The sequence below is a fragment of the Strix aluco genome, chromosome 11 (genome assembly GCF_031877795.1).
Source record: "Strix aluco isolate bStrAlu1 chromosome 11, bStrAlu1.hap1, whole genome shotgun sequence".
Lineage (NCBI taxonomy): Eukaryota > Metazoa > Chordata > Aves > Strigiformes > Strigidae > Strix > Strix aluco.
In genome coordinates, this window is record NC_133941.1 from 1,145,082 (window position 1) to 1,163,618 (window position 18,537).

The 18,537-nt window shown below is 44.4% G+C and overlaps 2 protein-coding genes across 10 annotated transcripts in view; one reads left to right on the forward strand and one right to left on the reverse strand.

Moving 5' to 3' along the window:
- KBTBD12 (kelch repeat and BTB domain containing 12) overlaps window positions 1–18,104 on the reverse strand; it is a 57,300-nt gene extending 39,196 nt beyond the window's left edge. Inside the window, exons 1-3 of one of the 4 annotated variants that reach the window (XR_012624774.1) lie at window positions 17,989–18,104; window positions 11,255–11,698; window positions 8,771–10,910 (exon numbers count right to left, since the gene is read on the reverse strand). The gene's annotated coding sequence lies outside the window, so the exon portion shown is untranslated. Of the gene's footprint in view, window positions 1–2,908; window positions 2,982–8,770; window positions 10,911–11,254; window positions 11,699–17,105; window positions 17,318–17,988 lie in introns of those variants that run through there. The other 3 variants (XM_074836790.1, XM_074836788.1, XM_074836787.1) reach the window with 3 other exon arrangements.
- Window positions 1–18,537, forward strand: part of MGLL (monoglyceride lipase) — a 115,281-nt gene that overhangs the window by 30,501 nt on the left and 66,243 nt on the right. The window contains exon 1 of one of the 6 annotated variants that reach the window (XM_074836798.1): window positions 17,453–17,474. The exons of 3 other annotated variants lie outside the window; for them this stretch is intronic. Coding sequence is in view for 1 of the 3 variants with exons in the window: in XM_074836796.1 (XP_074692897.1) it covers window positions 18,466–18,475 (10 nt within the window). In the remaining 2 variants the exon portion in view is untranslated. Of the gene's footprint in view, window positions 1–17,452; window positions 17,475–17,658; window positions 17,954–18,223; window positions 18,476–18,537 lie in introns of those variants that run through there. 2 more of the 6 variants (XM_074836797.1, XM_074836796.1) reach the window with 2 other exon arrangements.

Below are 18,537 nucleotides of genomic sequence, written 5' to 3' on the forward strand. Positions count from 1 at the left end.
TAGAGCATTAAGTGGGAGAACATCCGATTCTTTTTAGGAAATTTACATCTAAATGGTCTGAGAGGGCATACAGGTGTCTCTAATAAAAGCTTCTCTGTGACAATTAGACATTTAGCATTTGGGTGTGTCTCAAGTATCACCATAACTACTAGCAGCCAGGCCACCTTCTCTGAAGTTTTCCATATTCTGTCAGTTGCTAGTTACTTAGGTATTTAGGATTTTCACGTTTTCAAAGGCATCTAAGTTAAACGTCCAAGTCCTATTTAAGCTCACTGTGCAATTTAGCAACTGAAGTGTCTGTATCACTTTTAAAGGTAAAACTTCAGCCTTAAATTGCTCAGGCAGTTTTAAAAGGTTTGCCAGATGATGTGATCTTCTTTCCATCAAAGCCAGAGGAAGAACTCTCCTTGCTCAGCCCTATGGATCTCCCAGCACCAGGCCAGTGGCAGGTACATTTCAGGTGATCTGAAGTGATTTACTGGTGGCAGGGAAGGAGGAATTCTGGGGTTTTGAAGCTGTGAACACTACAAATCAAGTTGTGTCATTGGCCTATATAAGATGAAGTATGACTCCTTCTGAGAGAGATTTTACCTATTTTTCTCCCTCAGTCCCTGTGGCACCGTGTTTATTTTCACATGCCATCTGATACTGAGGAGCCTGAGCCAAGGCAGTCTGAAGTCTCCTGATACCCAAGCATGGGCCAGGTCCTGCTGGGATGCGTAGCCATGATCTAGGCATGCTCCTCGGAGCTTTCTTAGCCAGTTACAGTCTGCAAGTGGTTCAAAAGGAAGCTCTCAGTACAGGAAGACAGGCTGCTGACCTACAGGCTGCTACTACAGATGTAGACTGCTGTGGCAGCGTTGCATTCCCCTGTGTGCATCCCTGCGTCCCTGCTGCTGTAAGCACCCCACTGCCAGCAGAGACTGCAATCTTCCCTGCTCAGGCTGCTACAGACATAGCCTGCCTTTTCTGCAGTAGCTTATTTGCTTTCTATCTCATTTCATTGCTCTTAATTTAAAGTAAAAATAAAATGGGACTTAACGAGGCTGGGCTAGGAGAAGCTTGATACCTAACAGTGAGATTTTAAGCAGTCTGCAAAGCTTCAGAAACTGTGTTTGGGAGTATGTTTGACTATTGGAAGGAGACCTGAAGATGCTTTGATCACCTTTCAAAGCCTTTGGGTACTTTATGATTCTGGAAAGGTTTGACAGTTTGAGCTCCGTTTACTGCCAAGACAGAGGCCTAGATGTGGGGTTGGATTAATATTGATCCTATCTCAGCAAATACCAGGCATATTTTTTTTTCTTTAAACTGTTACAGGTTCATGAAAAAAATCAAAGCAGCTGAAAATGAAAGACCCTGTGGACCATCTTTTCAAATATGCCTTCACCTGACCTTAATCTTGCTCTGATTCAAAGCTCAGTGAAGTCAGTCAAAAGAATCCCATGATTTAAGTAGAAAATAGATGTGGCTCTGTTCACAAACAAATGCCATAAACAAATCCCAGTCTGAGCCAATTATGTGCATTAATTGCATGAGAAGAATAGAAGCTAAATATATACACACAGAGCCCATTTCTTTTACAGTTCACATGTGCAGATCATTTTTCTTACATATCAAAACTAATTGAAATGGCAAAGTGCTCATTCACAGAAGGAGGGTGCACAAGTTTTTTACATATCCGATGACAGATGCCAGCAGAAGGAAAATGTATTTCTAAAATGTATTTCAGTGGTTCTTTAAGCAGCCTGGCAAAGGTCTTAGAGGTTTCTCTTTTTGCATTTATCTAAACATACTGGCAAGTATAGGAAAGGCTTACTTTGTGGAACAATTATATCATACAGTGTAAATTGGACTGTATCACAGTTAGAAGACAGGTAATTTAATAATGGTGCAAACTAGGTCTATTTGCATTTTTTACAACGGAAAAGATTGTGAACTCTAATTGCTAGTATTTACATAAAACTCTGAAGTATGTATCCATTTGGTGAGCAAATGCTCGTATGTAAAAGCTTTAATATCCCTGTCACTCAGCAGTGAAATTAAAATAAATTGCAAGTTGTAAACCTCTATAACTTTATGTCACCATTCCATTAGTTACTGCTTGAAACCAGCCTTCCCCATAAATTTCTCTAGTTTCAATTTCAACCACTACCAAGCAAATACCTGGGTATGTCCATACCCACAGAAAAAAAAGTTCATAGCAACCTGTGGCAACAATACTGCACCACCTCCAAAATGGCCCCTGCACTACCACCCATATTCAATACCTGCTGAATCTGCAACCCCACTGAACCCTCATGCTAAAAGTGTTCAGCCTCTTGATGGTACAGATCAGTCCCAGGCACATACAGATACCTCGATGGGGGATGCAAGTTTCTTCAAGCTTCCTTACTGGAAGCAAGTGTAGATGTTTGCAGGCTTGTGGAGTATGCAAAGCCTGCCTCCGTGCACAGACCTCAGACACGGAAATTTCTGAATCTGCAGGGTGATCCTCTTTCCACACTTCTGGCAAACCCCATAGAGCTGCAAACAGACCCCCAGTTTGGTATTGTTCAGAGGTTCCCATCCAAACTTCCTAATTAATTTCTCACAGTTCCTTTATGAACTTGATAGCAGGCACTGTGAGGAACCAAGAGGGCTTCACTCTAGGCACCAGCAACGGGTCCTACAGCCTCCTCCCCATGTAGCTGCCCCACAGCTGACCGTGCATCGCTGTCTATAGGCCCCCTCTCCAGCACCTTTAAGGGTTCCCCAAGACACACATTCAAGTACGCCTGCCCACGGATTTCCCACGCACCCAGCTACCCAAAGCAGCCCAGTCCTGGCATTTCCACGTCACCCATCCGTCTCAGCGCCAAACTCCCTTCTCCTTCCTGCTCTGAGTGGGGAAAGGATTTAAATGTACCTTTCCGACGCCGGGAGCAGCAGGTGTCTGTGAGAGTGTGTGGGAGAGGGAAAGAGAGATCTCATACAGCAGCACAGAGCTTCTGGTGAGCACTGAGGTGCCAGGGTTATAAATAGCTCACGCTGGGCTCCTGGCTGGGACAAGGAGCTGCTTTAATGTCATGCACAGGGGCACATTAGGACGCGGCCGACTGGCACCGGTGCTGCTCTCCTTGCCCCCTGCCCGCATGCTGCCTGGCCCGCCGCCGGCCAGCCTCAGTGCTCCTCTGTGGGGTGGCACAGCCACCGCTTGTGTCAGTGGCCCACCTAAAGAATTATTTTCCCCCCCACAGACCTTGCCATGGGCACACAACCAGGCACGTCTCTGTGTCACAGTTATTTCTGGGCGACTGGAGCGGTTCCAGTGCAGGCAATGGTCAGATGGGCTCCCACCTACCGCTGAGGTCGGACTACCAAACCAGAGGAGATGCTGTTGACCCTATCCAAGTCACTCTCAAAAACAAGGCCACTGTCTCTACAACTGAGAGGAATTTCCCCAAACTGTTTCTCCTGTCCTGGCTAGATCACTAAAAGCTGAAGTTGTACATAAAATAAGGATTCCTGACCGAATATGAGCGTTATCTTTGTATTTTAATCAGACATAAGGCCTGTCTATCATCTTGCTTCTGTTGATGTAAATCAGAAACAGACCCACTAAATTGGTCCAGAATAGTGGGGCTGCACTGATTTACAGCAGCTGCAGATCTTGTACTCTGTAAATTAAAGGGGAATAGAGAAGTCTATAACACACTATTTATATCTCCATATGTTTAAGCAAAGATGGAAAAAAGATTAAGCAAAATTTAGGGTGATAAAATTGATTGATGTTGAGCCTATACTTTTAGTTGAGAAAGACATTAAGGGGTTTTCAGAATGTTCTTTTTTAAATGGCATTAATTTATTTATTTGCTGTACTAATTGGTTGATTGATCATAATAGCTTCTGAGAAAATTGAAAATGAAATGTATTTTCTTAGCTAGATTTTTAGTCTGACGGTTTTATTACAGAGTTTTTCCCGAAGCCATAGAGGGAGTGTTCAGGAATGTTCATCTGTTAATAGTGATTTGCTGTTTTTAGGGGGAAAATTAAGATGTACACCATTTTAAAAAGCATATTTCATATAATTTGTGAACAAAACTAGGAAAAAAATCAAAGTAATTAAAGTTTACTCATGTCAGAAAATTTGATAGATCAGATTACGAAGATATATATTGTCTAAACTTCCAGATTGTTCTTATTAAAAGTTCAGCTTTATCTTAGAAATAAAAATATCCAATCTGATACTATAGCTTTCACAGAAGCCAAGATGGAACAGTGAACTGATGAAATGCCACAGCTGTGATAAAAATGGACCGTATCCCTAAATTGCCTTGTTCTCCTGTTACGTGGAAAAATTCATAGCATGGTGATGGTTAACATGGAGTGTTTATGTAATGAATTTTACTTATATGAAACCTCTCCACTACCACAATAATAATAATATTTCCTTTATGGGTGTGTTTCTTCAGCTAATTTCTATAATGAGCCTGTTTCACAAAAACACTAACTAATGCTTTTAAGACAAATTCCTTTTTATCGCTCATGAAATTCTGAATATTTCTCTTGCACTTCACTGAATTAACCAGGACACCCCGTCTTGCAGCAGGGCAACTGCTGAGCAGCTCTCGGCTGCACTTTGTAATTATACAAACGGAGTAACACAGCGGTGAATCAGGCCCCTGATATTTTTGCTAGAATTAAAAGCTTTCTCTGCTGTAAGCCAAGCCTGTTTTCACCTTCTTCATGTAATTAAGTCGTAATCCTTTCGTTCTGATATCATTATCTGTTGTCATGGTGATTTTAATTATAAAAATGAATGGCTGAGAAGTGGGCGAAGACAAAAGTTTTTGCTGAACTTCCTTAAGTTAATGGCAAAGGGAAGAATATCAGTGGTAATACAACCAATGGGCGATCTTTTAACACAGTGTATTTTAAAACAATGATAAGAAGTAAGTCTCAGAGACAGAAGAGACACGTTTGATGTGAATATATCACTGTTTAGGACATATGTGTTGAATTTAATGTCTTAGAACAATTCTTGTATGGTACCGATCATACAGTACATTCTGGTGTTGCATGAACAAAGACATTCCCTTCTAAATCTCAACTGCTAGTGATTCATCTATTGGAAAAACACCCTCTTTTTAGGAAAAACCTCTGACCAGCTTCCAAGAGTGTGTTTGTCTGAGCACAGACTTTGAGAACGGCTACGCAACATTTACAGTTCATCTGAAAGCAGAAAACCTGTTTTGAGAGGCAGGTGCATGCAAATTGCCCGTAGGTGAAGCTACGCCAGGGTTTGCAATAAGCAGACTCATAAGCCACAGTCAGTTATAGCTGAACTTCAGAAGAGACCCATGTCAACTCAGTTAAACTCTGGGTGGTATCAGGACATGGTTTTTCTTTGCCACCCCGGAAACACTGCAACCAACGTACTGCACGAAACTCATCTCCTCTGTCACTCTTGCTGTGGTTCTGTAGTTCATTCTCCACTGCCAAACGCATCGTTTTACACAGATGTGTCTTTTAAAACGGTGGCACAACACTGTAGCTCGGGAGAGGAGAGCCTCATGCTTGACTCCGTGCCCACAGGTGACTCCCCAGCATGGCCATGGCTCTTCGCTCCTCCCGCCTCAGCGAGTCCCCAGTGCTCCTCAGCCTCTTTTCCTGGAGAGTGAGGCAGCCTCTGAGCTGGGGACCAGTACCTTGCGTTTGCTTTCCTTCCCACATGGGAGTAGTTCTGGATGTGGGTTCATCCACTTGGCACCACCTCCAGTCTGGCTGCAGCGGTGACGGCACCGGCACCACTCGCTGCCGCAGCCTCTCTCTCCTCCCGGCACATCCCCTGCACACGGCTTTGGCATCCTCCCGCTCGGGCAGAGAGCTGCAGTGTGTCAGGCCTGGATGGTGGGTCTGGACCTCATCACACTAGGTGCTCTACAAATGGCAATTATTCTGTTTGTATTATGTTAGGACCAGTCTGGATACGTAGGGAGAGAAAAACCAGAAACAGAGAGATTTCCAGTTTAATCTTACTATCTCTTCTCTTATGTCAGTCCAATACAACATTGATCTTTTTTTTTTACTTAGGGTAAGTGCCAACCTCTAGAGCAGACCAAGGGCAATCTTGAGCTCGCCTGTGACCACCAGTCCGGACCCAGCACCCCTGCAGTCCCTCTGAATTGAAATCTCTTTCTGGCTCTGTCGACCTGATTCCCAGGTTGCCTGACAGATAATGTGGCGTGCCAGCCACCCGCTGCTTTTTCATTTAAATAAATGAGAAAGTTGTGGCTAAATTAACACTCCAGCAGAGGTAATAAGGACCGACTCAGCTGCTGCCATGATGTATGCAAATTGCAGTTTCACACATTAGGAGCTAGATGTTGCTTAATTTGTAGATCTTTCTGTCTTTTAAATGAAAAAGCCTCCATCAAATTCAGGCGATCTTAAAAAAAAAAAAAAAGGCAAAAGAAAGCTCCCAAAGTCAACTACTCACCAGTGATTCTAACTGCACCTACAGTCTTTCTTCTGGGATTTCCCTCCTGATCCCCTGATAAGCAGTTATTACTGAATTATACTGCACTGCCGGATGCTTTTAGGCAAAATATCTGCTGATTTCCAATGAACAGCCAGCCTGATTAAGGAGGTACTGCCAGCCCTTTGGTATTAACAGAAACCTGGAGTTTTTTGCAGTGGTGCCACAATCCAGGAGCTCAACATCCATCAGTTTTTTTCTCTGGAAATGAAACTGTAATAGCACGAAGGAAGACCTGTGATAGCTGCTAGTTAATCGGACAGAAGGAATGGGCTGATAGGAGAGCATTTTTTCTCCTTTTAGATCAGTAGAGATGGGAATGGAGATGCAAAGAAGCATGTAACTGGATGGGGTTTGTGGAAAAGCTGTTCTGTACATTAGTTTTAGTGCTTTTTAATCTCTCTAAGCAAATTATGGATATAACTGTGTTAGAGTCAAAAAAATTTCTAAATGGACACCAAAACTGAAACTCAGGAAGGGAAGTACATACTCAGAATAGCAGAACTTGGGGCCATTATGACCACAGAAAGTAGAAATAACTCTAATGTTTCTCACAGTATGTTCTGCGAGAAGAACCAAAATATTAAAAACATTCTAAATCAGATTTTAGCTCACTCAGAAATGCTGCAGCCACAGGATATAAGGCTAAAAAATTATCAAAACTCATCTGATCTTTTCCAGGTTTTATTCAGAAAGGCAGAGGTTGCATTCTAAAATCCCATTCAAACGATTTGGGGTTTGCCTAGCTTTTTTTTTTTTTTTTTTTCCTGTCCTGACTTACATGGTCAGTCAAGAGCTATTGCCACAGGTCTCTGAATGCCTTTGCAGGAGATGCTCTTCCCTCCACTCTGGTCACCAGTTCCTCCATGCTCAGTTCCTGTCCCCGGGTGTCATCTTCTTAGCCTTCACTTACCACTTTCATAGCCTGCAGATACCTTAGAGACCCCTGGCATGCCATTAGCAAAGAAATAACAGGAACTTGCCCTGTCTAGTCATTATTTGACTGCATGTGTTGAAACAAATTGTCACATGAAAATGCAAGATAAAAAGCCACAATGAATTTGTGGGCAAGAAACACTCAGGCTATAACCAAAATGCAGGGTCTGAGAGTGCTTCCCAATTCCCAGAAGTCAATTCATACCCAGGCTGGTTTCCAGCTCCCTGCTGAAGGCAGAGCTGGCATACAGCTTATTCCTTCTTGAGGAAAGGAAACCTGAACACTCGGGTGGAACGAGAGCTGCAGCCTGCCCTGAAATGAGCTACTGGGGACAGGGATTGAGGGAAAAGCCCTGAAGTGCCTTGATCCTGGTGTTCAGATGCAGCCTTGGCAAACTTGGTGATTTACTATTTGGGACACCAAAGAAGACCGTAATTCTGGCTGCTGTGACTTTATCTGTCACTCCGTACAAGCCCTGGCCATTCTCTTTGGTCTTTGTCCTTCATTGCTAAACCAGAATGATGATGCTTTCCTACCAGTCAGAGAGATTAATTAGTATTCACTAAGCTGCAGGGCCTGTGTGCCAATTGTGCAAATTAAAAAGGGTATCCATGTTTGTGTATTCCAATAAATTCTGTGTTTGCTGCAGCCCCCCTCCCCGCCCCCCCCCCCCCCCCCCAACCTGGCACACAACAGTGCCACAAAAAATGCATTAAAAAATCCTTTCTTATGCAGTGGTTATGGTGAATGAATTACCAAATATGAAGCAAGCTATGCATTGTTTTTCTGACAGAGGCAGTAATTCTGGGAGACACAGACTTCTCCCACCATGGGCACAAGGCATCTGTCCCTAAAGAGACAATGCTAGTTCGTACGTGTCCAGTCCTGAGCACTGAGCTGGAGGTGGCCCCTCCCTCCCATGCCCCACTGCCCCAAATGTGGCTGGCATTTGTAGTGTAGTGCTGGAGCTCCAACCCACGTGATGAAACCATGTCCCAGAGGCAGCCAGCCAGCCTGAACTGTCCATCCAGCCATGGCTGTCAAGGTATGGGGAGATAGATGGTCACGGGGAGCCAGGATGGACCCCCCAGCAAGGCCTCATCCTCAAAGACCTCAGTAAATGGCACACATCCTGACTCAGGCCAGGCACCAGATAGCCTCTTTCACCCCATGATGTGAGTCACCAGACTGTAGCTTTGTGAGTTCATCTGCAAGGGATCTCATGAATTAGGAGGTGAAAACTTGGAAAGATCTGCAATACTGTCACCCTTTTAATTAGCCATCTATAGTTGCCCATAAACATGCAGCTGGTATTGCTCAAACCTTGCAACTGAGCATAGCGGTTTATTCTAGAGTAGCAGTACATCATAGAAAAGGAAATGGGAATAAGAATCCTTCAAAAAAATTAAATTTCTTCTACTTCTGTCCACAAAAAAAGGATGAAGAAATGTAGCATCTTCCAAGTTACACCCCATGTGGAATCTTCCAAACCTCTTTCCATATGTTCCTAAGTGTTGAAAGCCCAAATGTTCTGTATCTTGCTGCCAAATTCTCTGGCTGACATCCAACAGCTCTTACAATACAGTTGGGCATTGTCTAGTGAAAAAAAAAAATCACCTCAGATTGATAATTAAAAATACATTTGATCATCAGATAGATATGAATGGCCAAGGGATGCTGTTCTGAATGAATCGCTCATGCTCACAGATTTCAAAGCAGTAAAAGGGTATTTTTCTGTTCTTACTGAAGTTGCCCCAGAAATCCTTGTTTGTTGCAGAAGAGATTTGAAACTGGGGTAGAGGTGGAGGCAGATGAGCCATGGCAGAGAATTATACTGCTGGGGGGCAGTCTGGGGGGGTATGTGTCTGAACTAGGCTGTACAGGGAGGTTTTGGACTCAGACAGACATCGCTAGATTGGTTTCACCCCTGCCTTGTTTCAGACTGAGCCCCACAGCATCAAAGCCTGGGAGTTTGTCCTTGTTTTAAACCCAGGCAGAGACGCTGCTGTAATCCCATCCCTACAGGGGCTGGGCACAGGTCTCAGGATGGGACTGAGGACACACGCGTTGCTCAGCATCTCAAACACATTTCGTGGCACAGGAGGGGAAGAGATGCTTTGTGCTCTCTAGCTCAGGTGCTGAATGTTGCAGCCTTCCCTCTGCTGTCCTCTTCCTCAAAACCTCCCAAGGTCTGGGAATGATGGAAGCTTCATGCAGATATCTACATCCAGGAGCTGAGTGCTTCCTCTTGTGCCTGAAAGGGCAGCATCTCCAAACCTTAGATTTCCATTTAAAAAGTTACTGTAACTTCAGAGAAGATTCAGTAGTCTACTAGGAAGAGTCAACAAGTAAAAATCATCAACATGTGTTGGTATCGAATCATGGTACTGTGAGCCGGAAGGTTCCTGTGTGCAGGAGTTCAGGAAGCCCCATCGACAGCTCTGTAACAGGAATCTGAACAGACATTACCAGCCCACAGCAACTGCAGATGCTTGTGACTCTAAAGCACAAACAAAACCACAGATACTTTTGCTACATGGGAATCAACAACTGTAGCCAAGATATAATAGGTATCTTGTGTTGGAGGAAACAGGATGAGGGTTGAGGGGCCAAACTCTTAGATACCGTAACTTTTGATGTTGTTAACAGCGCATGCTACTAATTTACAATAAGATCAAATACAGAGGGTGTTAAAGGCCTTGAGGATTGAAGGTGTCCATCTCTAGAGCACGCGAGGCTCTGCTAAAAGCCCTTTGTTGTCTTGAGATACAGCAATGACACCTTATATAGGAAATACTTTCGCCTATGGATGCTCTGTCCCCTTTTTCACTGCAGTGCTCCTCATTTGACATCCCCTTTCTCCAAGTGTGCTTCTGGGTTAGTTACTACATGCATTAATTCAGACTAGGAGGAAAACCAGTGTGTTTTCCTGCACTAGAAGATATAAAGTAAATTGTAGCAGATACTGTAAAAATTAAATAACTGAGAGGGAACAATTACAAACCAGGTGCAAACAGTAACGAATGTGGTGCTTAGTATGGAGTAAGTCCTATGTGAATTCCTGGTATTAGGGTGCAACACTGAGCACAACTGGGCCTTAATTTTGCTGGCCACTTAGTGCTACCACAGTATCTGTACAGGAGAGTGCTCCCAGGAGTGAGCAGTGCCTTTGGCACAAGGTTTCTGTAACGCATGAAGATACTGCCTAGCACCTGTACCAGGATGGCAGAGTATCTGCTAGAATTCTCTTGTTGTTCCGTACCATAATGCTTACTTTTTCTCCAACGCGCACTTTGCACTAGGGATGTTCTTTATTTTCTCTAGTACTACTCCTGATTTACATCAGTGTGAACAAGAGCAGAATCAGGCTTCCAGTTAAATAACTAATGCAGCTGTTTTGCTGAACCAGCTTCCTGGCTGGGAATGAATCCAGTCAGCTGTGGATAACAAACCCTGGTAATAGAGATTTCAAAGATTTCATACATTAGTTTTTTTCTTAATATTTGCAGAGTTACTTTTCTTACAAAATCTGCTAGGCAGATGTTAGGAAGCAATTACTGTACATGAATCAGAAGGAAAATGCACATCTTACACTGAACATGTGTGAGTGGACTGAGCAAAGAAACCAAAGATAAATGAGAAAAAAAAGCTAAGATAAATCTGAGCAGAATCTGCCAGAATTTGCTATGGGGTTATAAGGAAGCAACAGCACAAGGCAAGCTCATGAGCCACACGTTCACTGCATATCCAAAAAACAAGCCTGCTACCTTTTCCAGCAACAGCAGAATTCTACTCACCGTTCATGGATAGAAGATGAAGTTAGTCCTGGATGGGCAGATGCAGTTTTCATCAACACCTAAGAGCCCTTCAGGCAGTTACGTCAGTAACCAATATGGGGGACAGGACTAAAACGTTGCTACATACACCCTTGTGCTCAAATGTCCCAAAGTATCCTTACATCATGGTGTACGATGTAAACAGGGCTGATCATATGAGTTAAAAGTCTTGCCTCCGTGTACAGAATTATTGTAATTTTTATATATAAATACAACCAATCTTCAAATGATGGTGGCAGCAGTAATAATGTCCCGGAGATTAGGACAGAAAGCAAAATTGTAGGGAGAATTTTGCCCCGAAGAATGTAGTTACCCAGGCTGTGGTTTTGTCCAGGACACAATACTTGCAAATCTGGGTAATCTTTAACGACTGAAAAAGTTACTGCTTCAGTTGTTCACAGTGCTCTGATGGAGAGATTTCGAGAGGAGATGAGAGTTAGTAATGGTATAATTGGGTAAACAAAATCAGGAGCATTAGGAATGGATTCTGCCCTCAGCTTGCCTCCAGCATTGAGCCCTACTTTTCTCTGTCCTGATTTCCCCCCCGTATAATAAAAATTTTATCCTTCCTTTCCAAAGTACTTTGAAATCTCAGGCTCAAAGTACTGAATTAGAATTAAATAAAATATCTCAATAAGTAATAGTAAAAATGCAGCATGCCTTTTACGGCATTTTCCATCACTAGCAGTTAATGCACTTCGTAGATCAGGTTGGTATAATTACCTTTACGTTGCAGTGTGGCTGGACCAACTGAGGCCAAGTAAGGAAATTATTCACCTGTACCATGAAAGCTTCCTTAAAATGCCTCTTAGGAGCAGAAAGCAGACCTCCAGATTGTGCTGATTTTTCACATATAACGTCAATTTAGTTCAAAAAATAAATTGCACATCAGTAACTATGGCCCTCTAAAATTCCGTCTCAGTGTTTATGAACCTATAAACACTATAAAAAGAAATGTTACAAAAGAAGCCTTTAAAATTACAAACCAGCCAGGATGTTTAATATTTCAAGTCTGAATTGCAATATAAAACCTCATTTTGAGAAATGCTATGAAAGCATTGGGGTTGGGTGCATTTTAGAACAGCATTTGTCATAAGAAAGAGCTTGAACATTTGGGTTGCCAAGGCAGAAACAAGCACCACAGACACATTTTACCCTTATGGGGATTCATCAAGGTTGTGCAGTGCAGCTGTTGTCTTAGTAAAAGAAAGTATCAGCCCCTGGCTGGAAGAAACAGAAACATAATTATGTTATGATGAGCTGGAAAACATGCAAAGAAAAATTGGAATGCAAAGCATGATAAATGATGCTTTGTCAATCGCAAAGCAGCAAGAAAACCAGGCGGCACAATAATAACTCTTCTCCAGTCAATGCTTCCAGTTTGGCTACCAAAATAAAGCACCACTCTAACCACGGCAGAATAGCTGTATCTTTTGTATTATTTAGTCCTGATACAATGACGCTGGGTTTGTGAAGTGGATTATGCAGTCATCCTTAGTAATAGAAATGAGGAAAGGAATGGTCGGGTACTTCTCAAAATTGAGACCATAATTCCATCCAGAGAAATTTTATAATGTCTTATTCTGATTTTTATGCATATTAAAATTCAAAGCTTAGAACCTTTTCCTTTAAGACACCATTTAATTATGTTTTCTGCCATAAAAACCCTGTTTCTGCTGAGGTGACCAACATTTTATGAATAGTAATTTGGCTACATGCAGTCATATCACAGTAAAATAGGAAATGCCATCCCGCAACAGACATGTTAATCTGTCTGTCCTCACAGTGACAAGGACAGGATTTCCCTTCCAGTGCCACAGCAATGTGCTTGTCCAGGGTATAAACCACTGAAGTTTATTCTCGTGATGTGAGTGAATTCAGAGGGAAAATTGGACTAACTATATACCAGCACAGGAAACTTTTATTTAGAAACCAATACTGGACCAAAGACATAAAAAGGGACAAATGTTTAAAGAAAACCTTCTCATGATAAAGGGGAAAATTACTTAAAAAACCCCAACATTCAGGAGTAAAGGGAATGTGGTAGGGCTAACACATCCCCATGCCCCCAGAGAGCTGTGGCTGTGCCCTCTAGTGCCCGAGCCCTGCAATACTGAACTGCAATTTCTATAAACCAGGGGCTTCTGCACCTGAGAAAATCCACCCGCGAGCTCTTCTCTGCAGCACCCAGTGCGGACCAGCTCCCTTGCTGGGACACTGCTAAGGTTACACAGGTCCAGACGTTTGTAAAAAACATATTTATTTCCAAGGCAGAGTTATTCTCAAGCAAGAGTACTTCTAGAATAACTCTATCAACTTCCCCTCTACAGACAAAACTTTAGGGCAGAATTTCCACCTTTCTTTTTGAGTTTCCTACCTTTGGAGGATGTGTTTTATATATTTCATACTAAGAATGCCTTGGAATCCGGTATTAATACTCCTGTGGGTTTTTTAATTAAAGAAACCAAATGAACCACCAAACAAAACGGGTATTGCTTCTGTAATTAAAAACAACCAGCTCTCAAATTAGCATCTATGTAGGATGGGTCATCTTTTATACATCAGTTTAAAGGACTGAAACCTATATTCAAAGAGTGTATTTTTAAGTGTGTATTTTTGGTCCTGTCAAATAAGGAGCACAGGCAAGATACTAATCACTTCACTCGTATAGCTACTCTTTGCAGTCACAGCTTTGTAAGCGACTTCTAATGACAGCATGATTTGCAGAATTTTTATTACCTACCAAAAAATTAGGACTATTTTTACCGCTGATTATTTTCATTTACATGGTAAAAATACTTTATTACTTGACTATAGTTTGCATCTAGGGGTATTAAACCACTTGTAGCTTAATCTAATAATTTTATTCCCACTGATTAGGGAAAGTGAAATTACTGATGGGCAACAAATCAGTGGAAGCCTGCAAGCAATTTCTGTGATGCTCAGATATTCCTGCGCTAACCCTTCAGCCTTTCTCCATTTCACTTGGCACTGATTTGTGAAGAGGTACATGAGACTGCAGAATTGCAGACCAATGCCAAACTAGTTATAATTTCTCCTGATATTATTAAGCTTAACCTGATCAGTAAAATGTTGTCCTTTAACATTTTCTTCCTCAACCCAGTTTGTCTGACACCAAGTTGATTTTTTCGGATGCAAGACATTAAAATTGTTATTTTACAGGAAAACGAAAGCAGTTTATCCCAGCCGCCACTCCTGTCTCATCCCTGTACATGTCTTACTCAGGAGTACCAACAGGCAAGCAAAGGCAGATTACACAAATAAGTAAAGCTGAATGACTGGACTCTGGCTAGGGATAAATTTTTAAAAATAGCCAAAGAGAAGGGCAAATCCAGAATGATGATTCTAAACTGACAGCTTTAGTGGCATTGGCTTCTTTGCTTTTCACTTGATTTTAATTCTTCCTCTTCATGCTTCATCTCCCATTGTTTCCCATGCGCTCTCTTGCTTGCACTGTTGCTCTCTCCAGCTGCTCCCTGACTACTGTAACTTCCAGCATTTTTCTGCTGGAGCGGATTCTTCCATAATCACATACTTCTTAGATATTTTATTATTGCGTCCTCCTCCTCTATTACTTTTTACCTCCTCCTTGTCAGCAAAAGTTCTCTTTGTAGTCCTGGTGAGCAGAATCCCAAATGGTTTCGTACCCACACCCAGTCAAATCCACTTCTGAAACAAAAAGACTGCAATTTAAGAGTGTGGTATCTTCAAGCAGAGCAGAAGGATCTCATACAGTCTATTCACTTTTGCATGCCAACAGGATACGATCCATTAAAAACTCATTTTGTGAATGAAAGCCTAGCGACAAAGAAAATCCTATCCCATTCCCTTACCCCACCATCAGAACTACACGCCAGCCCGCTATGCTGCCTCCCATTCATCCTGCTCTTGCCCTTCTCTCTAGCCCCTTCTCTCTCTCCCCCCTTGCTGTGACAGCAAGTTTTCATTACATGTGTTTTCTCTGCCATTCCAGCAATTTATTATTTTCCTAAAATTTGCCTTATTTGAGGGCATAATCCTTTCCTCTATACCTTGGGAGTCAATGGAGATGCTTAAACTAAGCAGGGCTCAGCCTTTAATAAACCAAACACCTTTCCCTACAAGGCTTAAGCAATTACTGAGTTAGTGTAAAGATTCACCAAGTGTATTTCTATTTTTTATTAAGAAGTTGCTTTAGTTTAAACTGTATTTCCAAAATGTATTTCGCTCCACTGAGACAAGAGAAGATGTTACAGTCTCATAAATACTGCACACTCAGACATCCCTTTGATTTCTCACAGGGAGCTGGTGTGCAATAATTGCTCTGCTAAAGCCCTGTATATTGTTCGGATATCACCTAGGTGAATTCTTCAGACCCAGTCCAGTTTTCTCAGGTGGCTTTTCATTCGCGGCTTAAACTCATAAAATAATACAGTAACTAGTCAGTAGTTGCTTCTCATTCATTTGTGTGATGTTATCATGAGATGGAGGAGGGTGTGCTACCAATGAGAAGAAATGTCCTCAAATTCCTGGGGGCTCAGGGAAGCTGGGGAGAAGGGAAGGAGGGGCTGGCTGATCCCCCCTCCTGGGCAGTGGTGGGAATCTGGGCCTGGCAGAGCGTGTAGGCTGAACCACAGTCCTGCTGCCTCCAGTATCAGCTACACCGAGGTTAACGGGAGTCATGTGTCTGTGCTGACCAGGGCAGGCTCTCAAAGACAGGATCTCACCCTCCTGCCCCAACAAAGGTCATTTTCTTTGACATGCTATTTTTAACCTGAATTTTAGAAAGAGATTTTTCCTTGTCTCCCCCCACCTCTCTGTGGCCCTGGGAACTGGGATATTCCCAGCACCACAGCGGGAGAGGAGCCTGTTCCTGGCATCAGGGAAGCAGTAAAGTGTTCCTGGCAGATAAACCATGAGCAGGGGAAGAGGCTTCTTTCCTTCTTTCTTTTCTTCTTAATCCGGTTATTATCTGATCTCTATCCTTTAAATAAATATATATGTCCTTGCTTCTTCCAACTCTGGAGCTGGCTTGTGATAGCTCTTTAATTCCACCCATCCGTGCTTAGACAGTAGCTGGCCTAGCAAATTGTACACCTCCAAGGACAGCTCCCAGGGCTCTGGTTAAGACCCCATCTGACCTAAATCTCACTCATTATAAACAACCATAAATGTTGGGTTTGGGGTTTTCTCCAAACAATAGCAGTTACAGGAATATGTAATTTTGCTTTTGCCATTTATAACTAAATTCCCCCTAGGGCATTTAATATAAATGACACTGAAAGTGAAAAAAATCTGGTTTTGATTTCCCTTTTATTTTTATATGGGTCATCTCTGAGGTTTTGCATTTATTGTTATTATTGTTAGCATATATTTCTTCCCTTTCCTCAGCCTTTGTTTCCAGGTTTGGACTCAGTGAGCAGCACATTGCTTTAAAAAATATTGTTAATAGCTGCTTCTTCTTAAAAAGGCCTGAGACCTCTAAGTATATGTAGGCATGTAAAAATTACAGTTTATAATATTATCCTGACGTAAAAGGAATCTGTGCTCTTAATATAAGCAATTTAAAAGTGCTCAATAAATGCCAACTGCTTACCAGTATTAAATGAGAGAACTCCGTTACCAGGATGCCTTAAGGCTGGGAAGCTATTTTAACTTTGGGGAACCTTGCTGTGACAGTTTTTAGACGTATCATACACCACCAAATAGATCTCGAATTACACAGTTGCTACACAGATAATCTATGGCGATTAGGTGCACTACTCGGTGATGTGTGTATAAATTATAGACTGTATTTATAAACTGCCTTTACCATGAGTGAGGGTGCAAAGCACGGGGCTCGGTGCCCCTCTGAACTCGCGGCTGAACGCCTCAATCCGGCGCGGCTTCGGAGTCCGGGGAGCCGCATTATCATCTCTAAATGCAAACGCTGGAGTTCGGGTTCGGTTCCGCGGGGGAAGCCCCGCCGCCAGCCCGCCTTCCCCGCCTCCCTTCTCTGCCCTCAGCCTCCAAAAGCCGTCCACGCTCCCAGGGGCCACTCGTGGCCACCCGCGCCCGCTCCTGCGGCGGGAGCCCGGCTAAAGCGGCTTCGCAGCCGGCACCGGCACCGGGCGGCGAGGCGGCCGCCGCCCCCCTCCGCCGGGGGAGGCCAGCGGGGAGGCAGACGACGGAGGCTCCGCCGGTGAGCACCCACCCGCGGGCCGGGCAGCCCCGCACCGCCGCTGCCGCGGGCCGGCGGATCCTCCCCTCCACCCCCCACCTCTCCCCGCCCTGCCCGCCGCTCCCCCCTCGCCGCCCAGCCCAGCCCAACCCAGAGCCCAGCCCAGAGCCCAGCCCAAAGCCCAGCCCAGCGCTGCCCCCCCGCTGCCGCCGGGCCGCACCGCGGTGGGGTGGGGGGGGTGGAAGCGGGGCGGCTGCCCCCCTCGCCGCGGGCGGAGGGTGCGTGTGCGGGGCTGGCGACCTGGGACCGCGTCGGTGCTTGGATCCTCCTCCCTCCTCCTCCTCCTCCTCCTCTCCCCGTCCCCTCCCTCCCGCTCCCCGCCTGGCAGCGAGGGGCTGGGGAAGTTGCGCTTCCACGCGAGATGGCTTCGCAGCGGGGATCGCTTTGAGAAAAAGGTCTCCCCCTCCCTCGCCTCCCCCCGTCGCCGTGGCCTCCGAACAGTAAGTGGCAGGAAGGAAGTAAAGTTGCAAACAACCTGCAGCGGCAGGAACTTTCTGAGCCGCTCCAGCTGCATGTGTTCAAGGTGCCTTTGATGTGTGTGCAGCAGCTTCTGGAAAGTGGACTGCAGCCTTCCCGCTCGTCAGCCCTCCCTCTCCCCCACCCTTCCCAACCTCCCCTCCCACCACCGCCACTTCAGCCCACACACGCAATTTGTTTGAGAAGGAAAAAAAAAAAAAAAAAAAAGTGATGAACAAGAAGTGGTGAATTACCCAAGCGACTTTCCTCCACGAGCGAGCGAGCCGGGAAGAGGAGCCGCGGCGAGCCCCGCGCTGCCCGCCCGCCGCACCGGAGCCGCCCGGGGGGGACCCGCCGGGCCCCCCACCGGGGACCGTGGGGGCTGCGTGGTTGGCGGAGTGTGAATGCATCTCCGCAGCGGGATGCTAAAAGCCTTCTCTGCTTGCGTTTGACTTGCGATGCCGGCTCCTCACTAGAATGCAAACCCTTGCACAGGATGAAAACAGGTTTGTTGCAAATTCTCCTGGAAATGTTTCGTTCCCCGCCGCCGCCACCTTCCTGGCTGAGA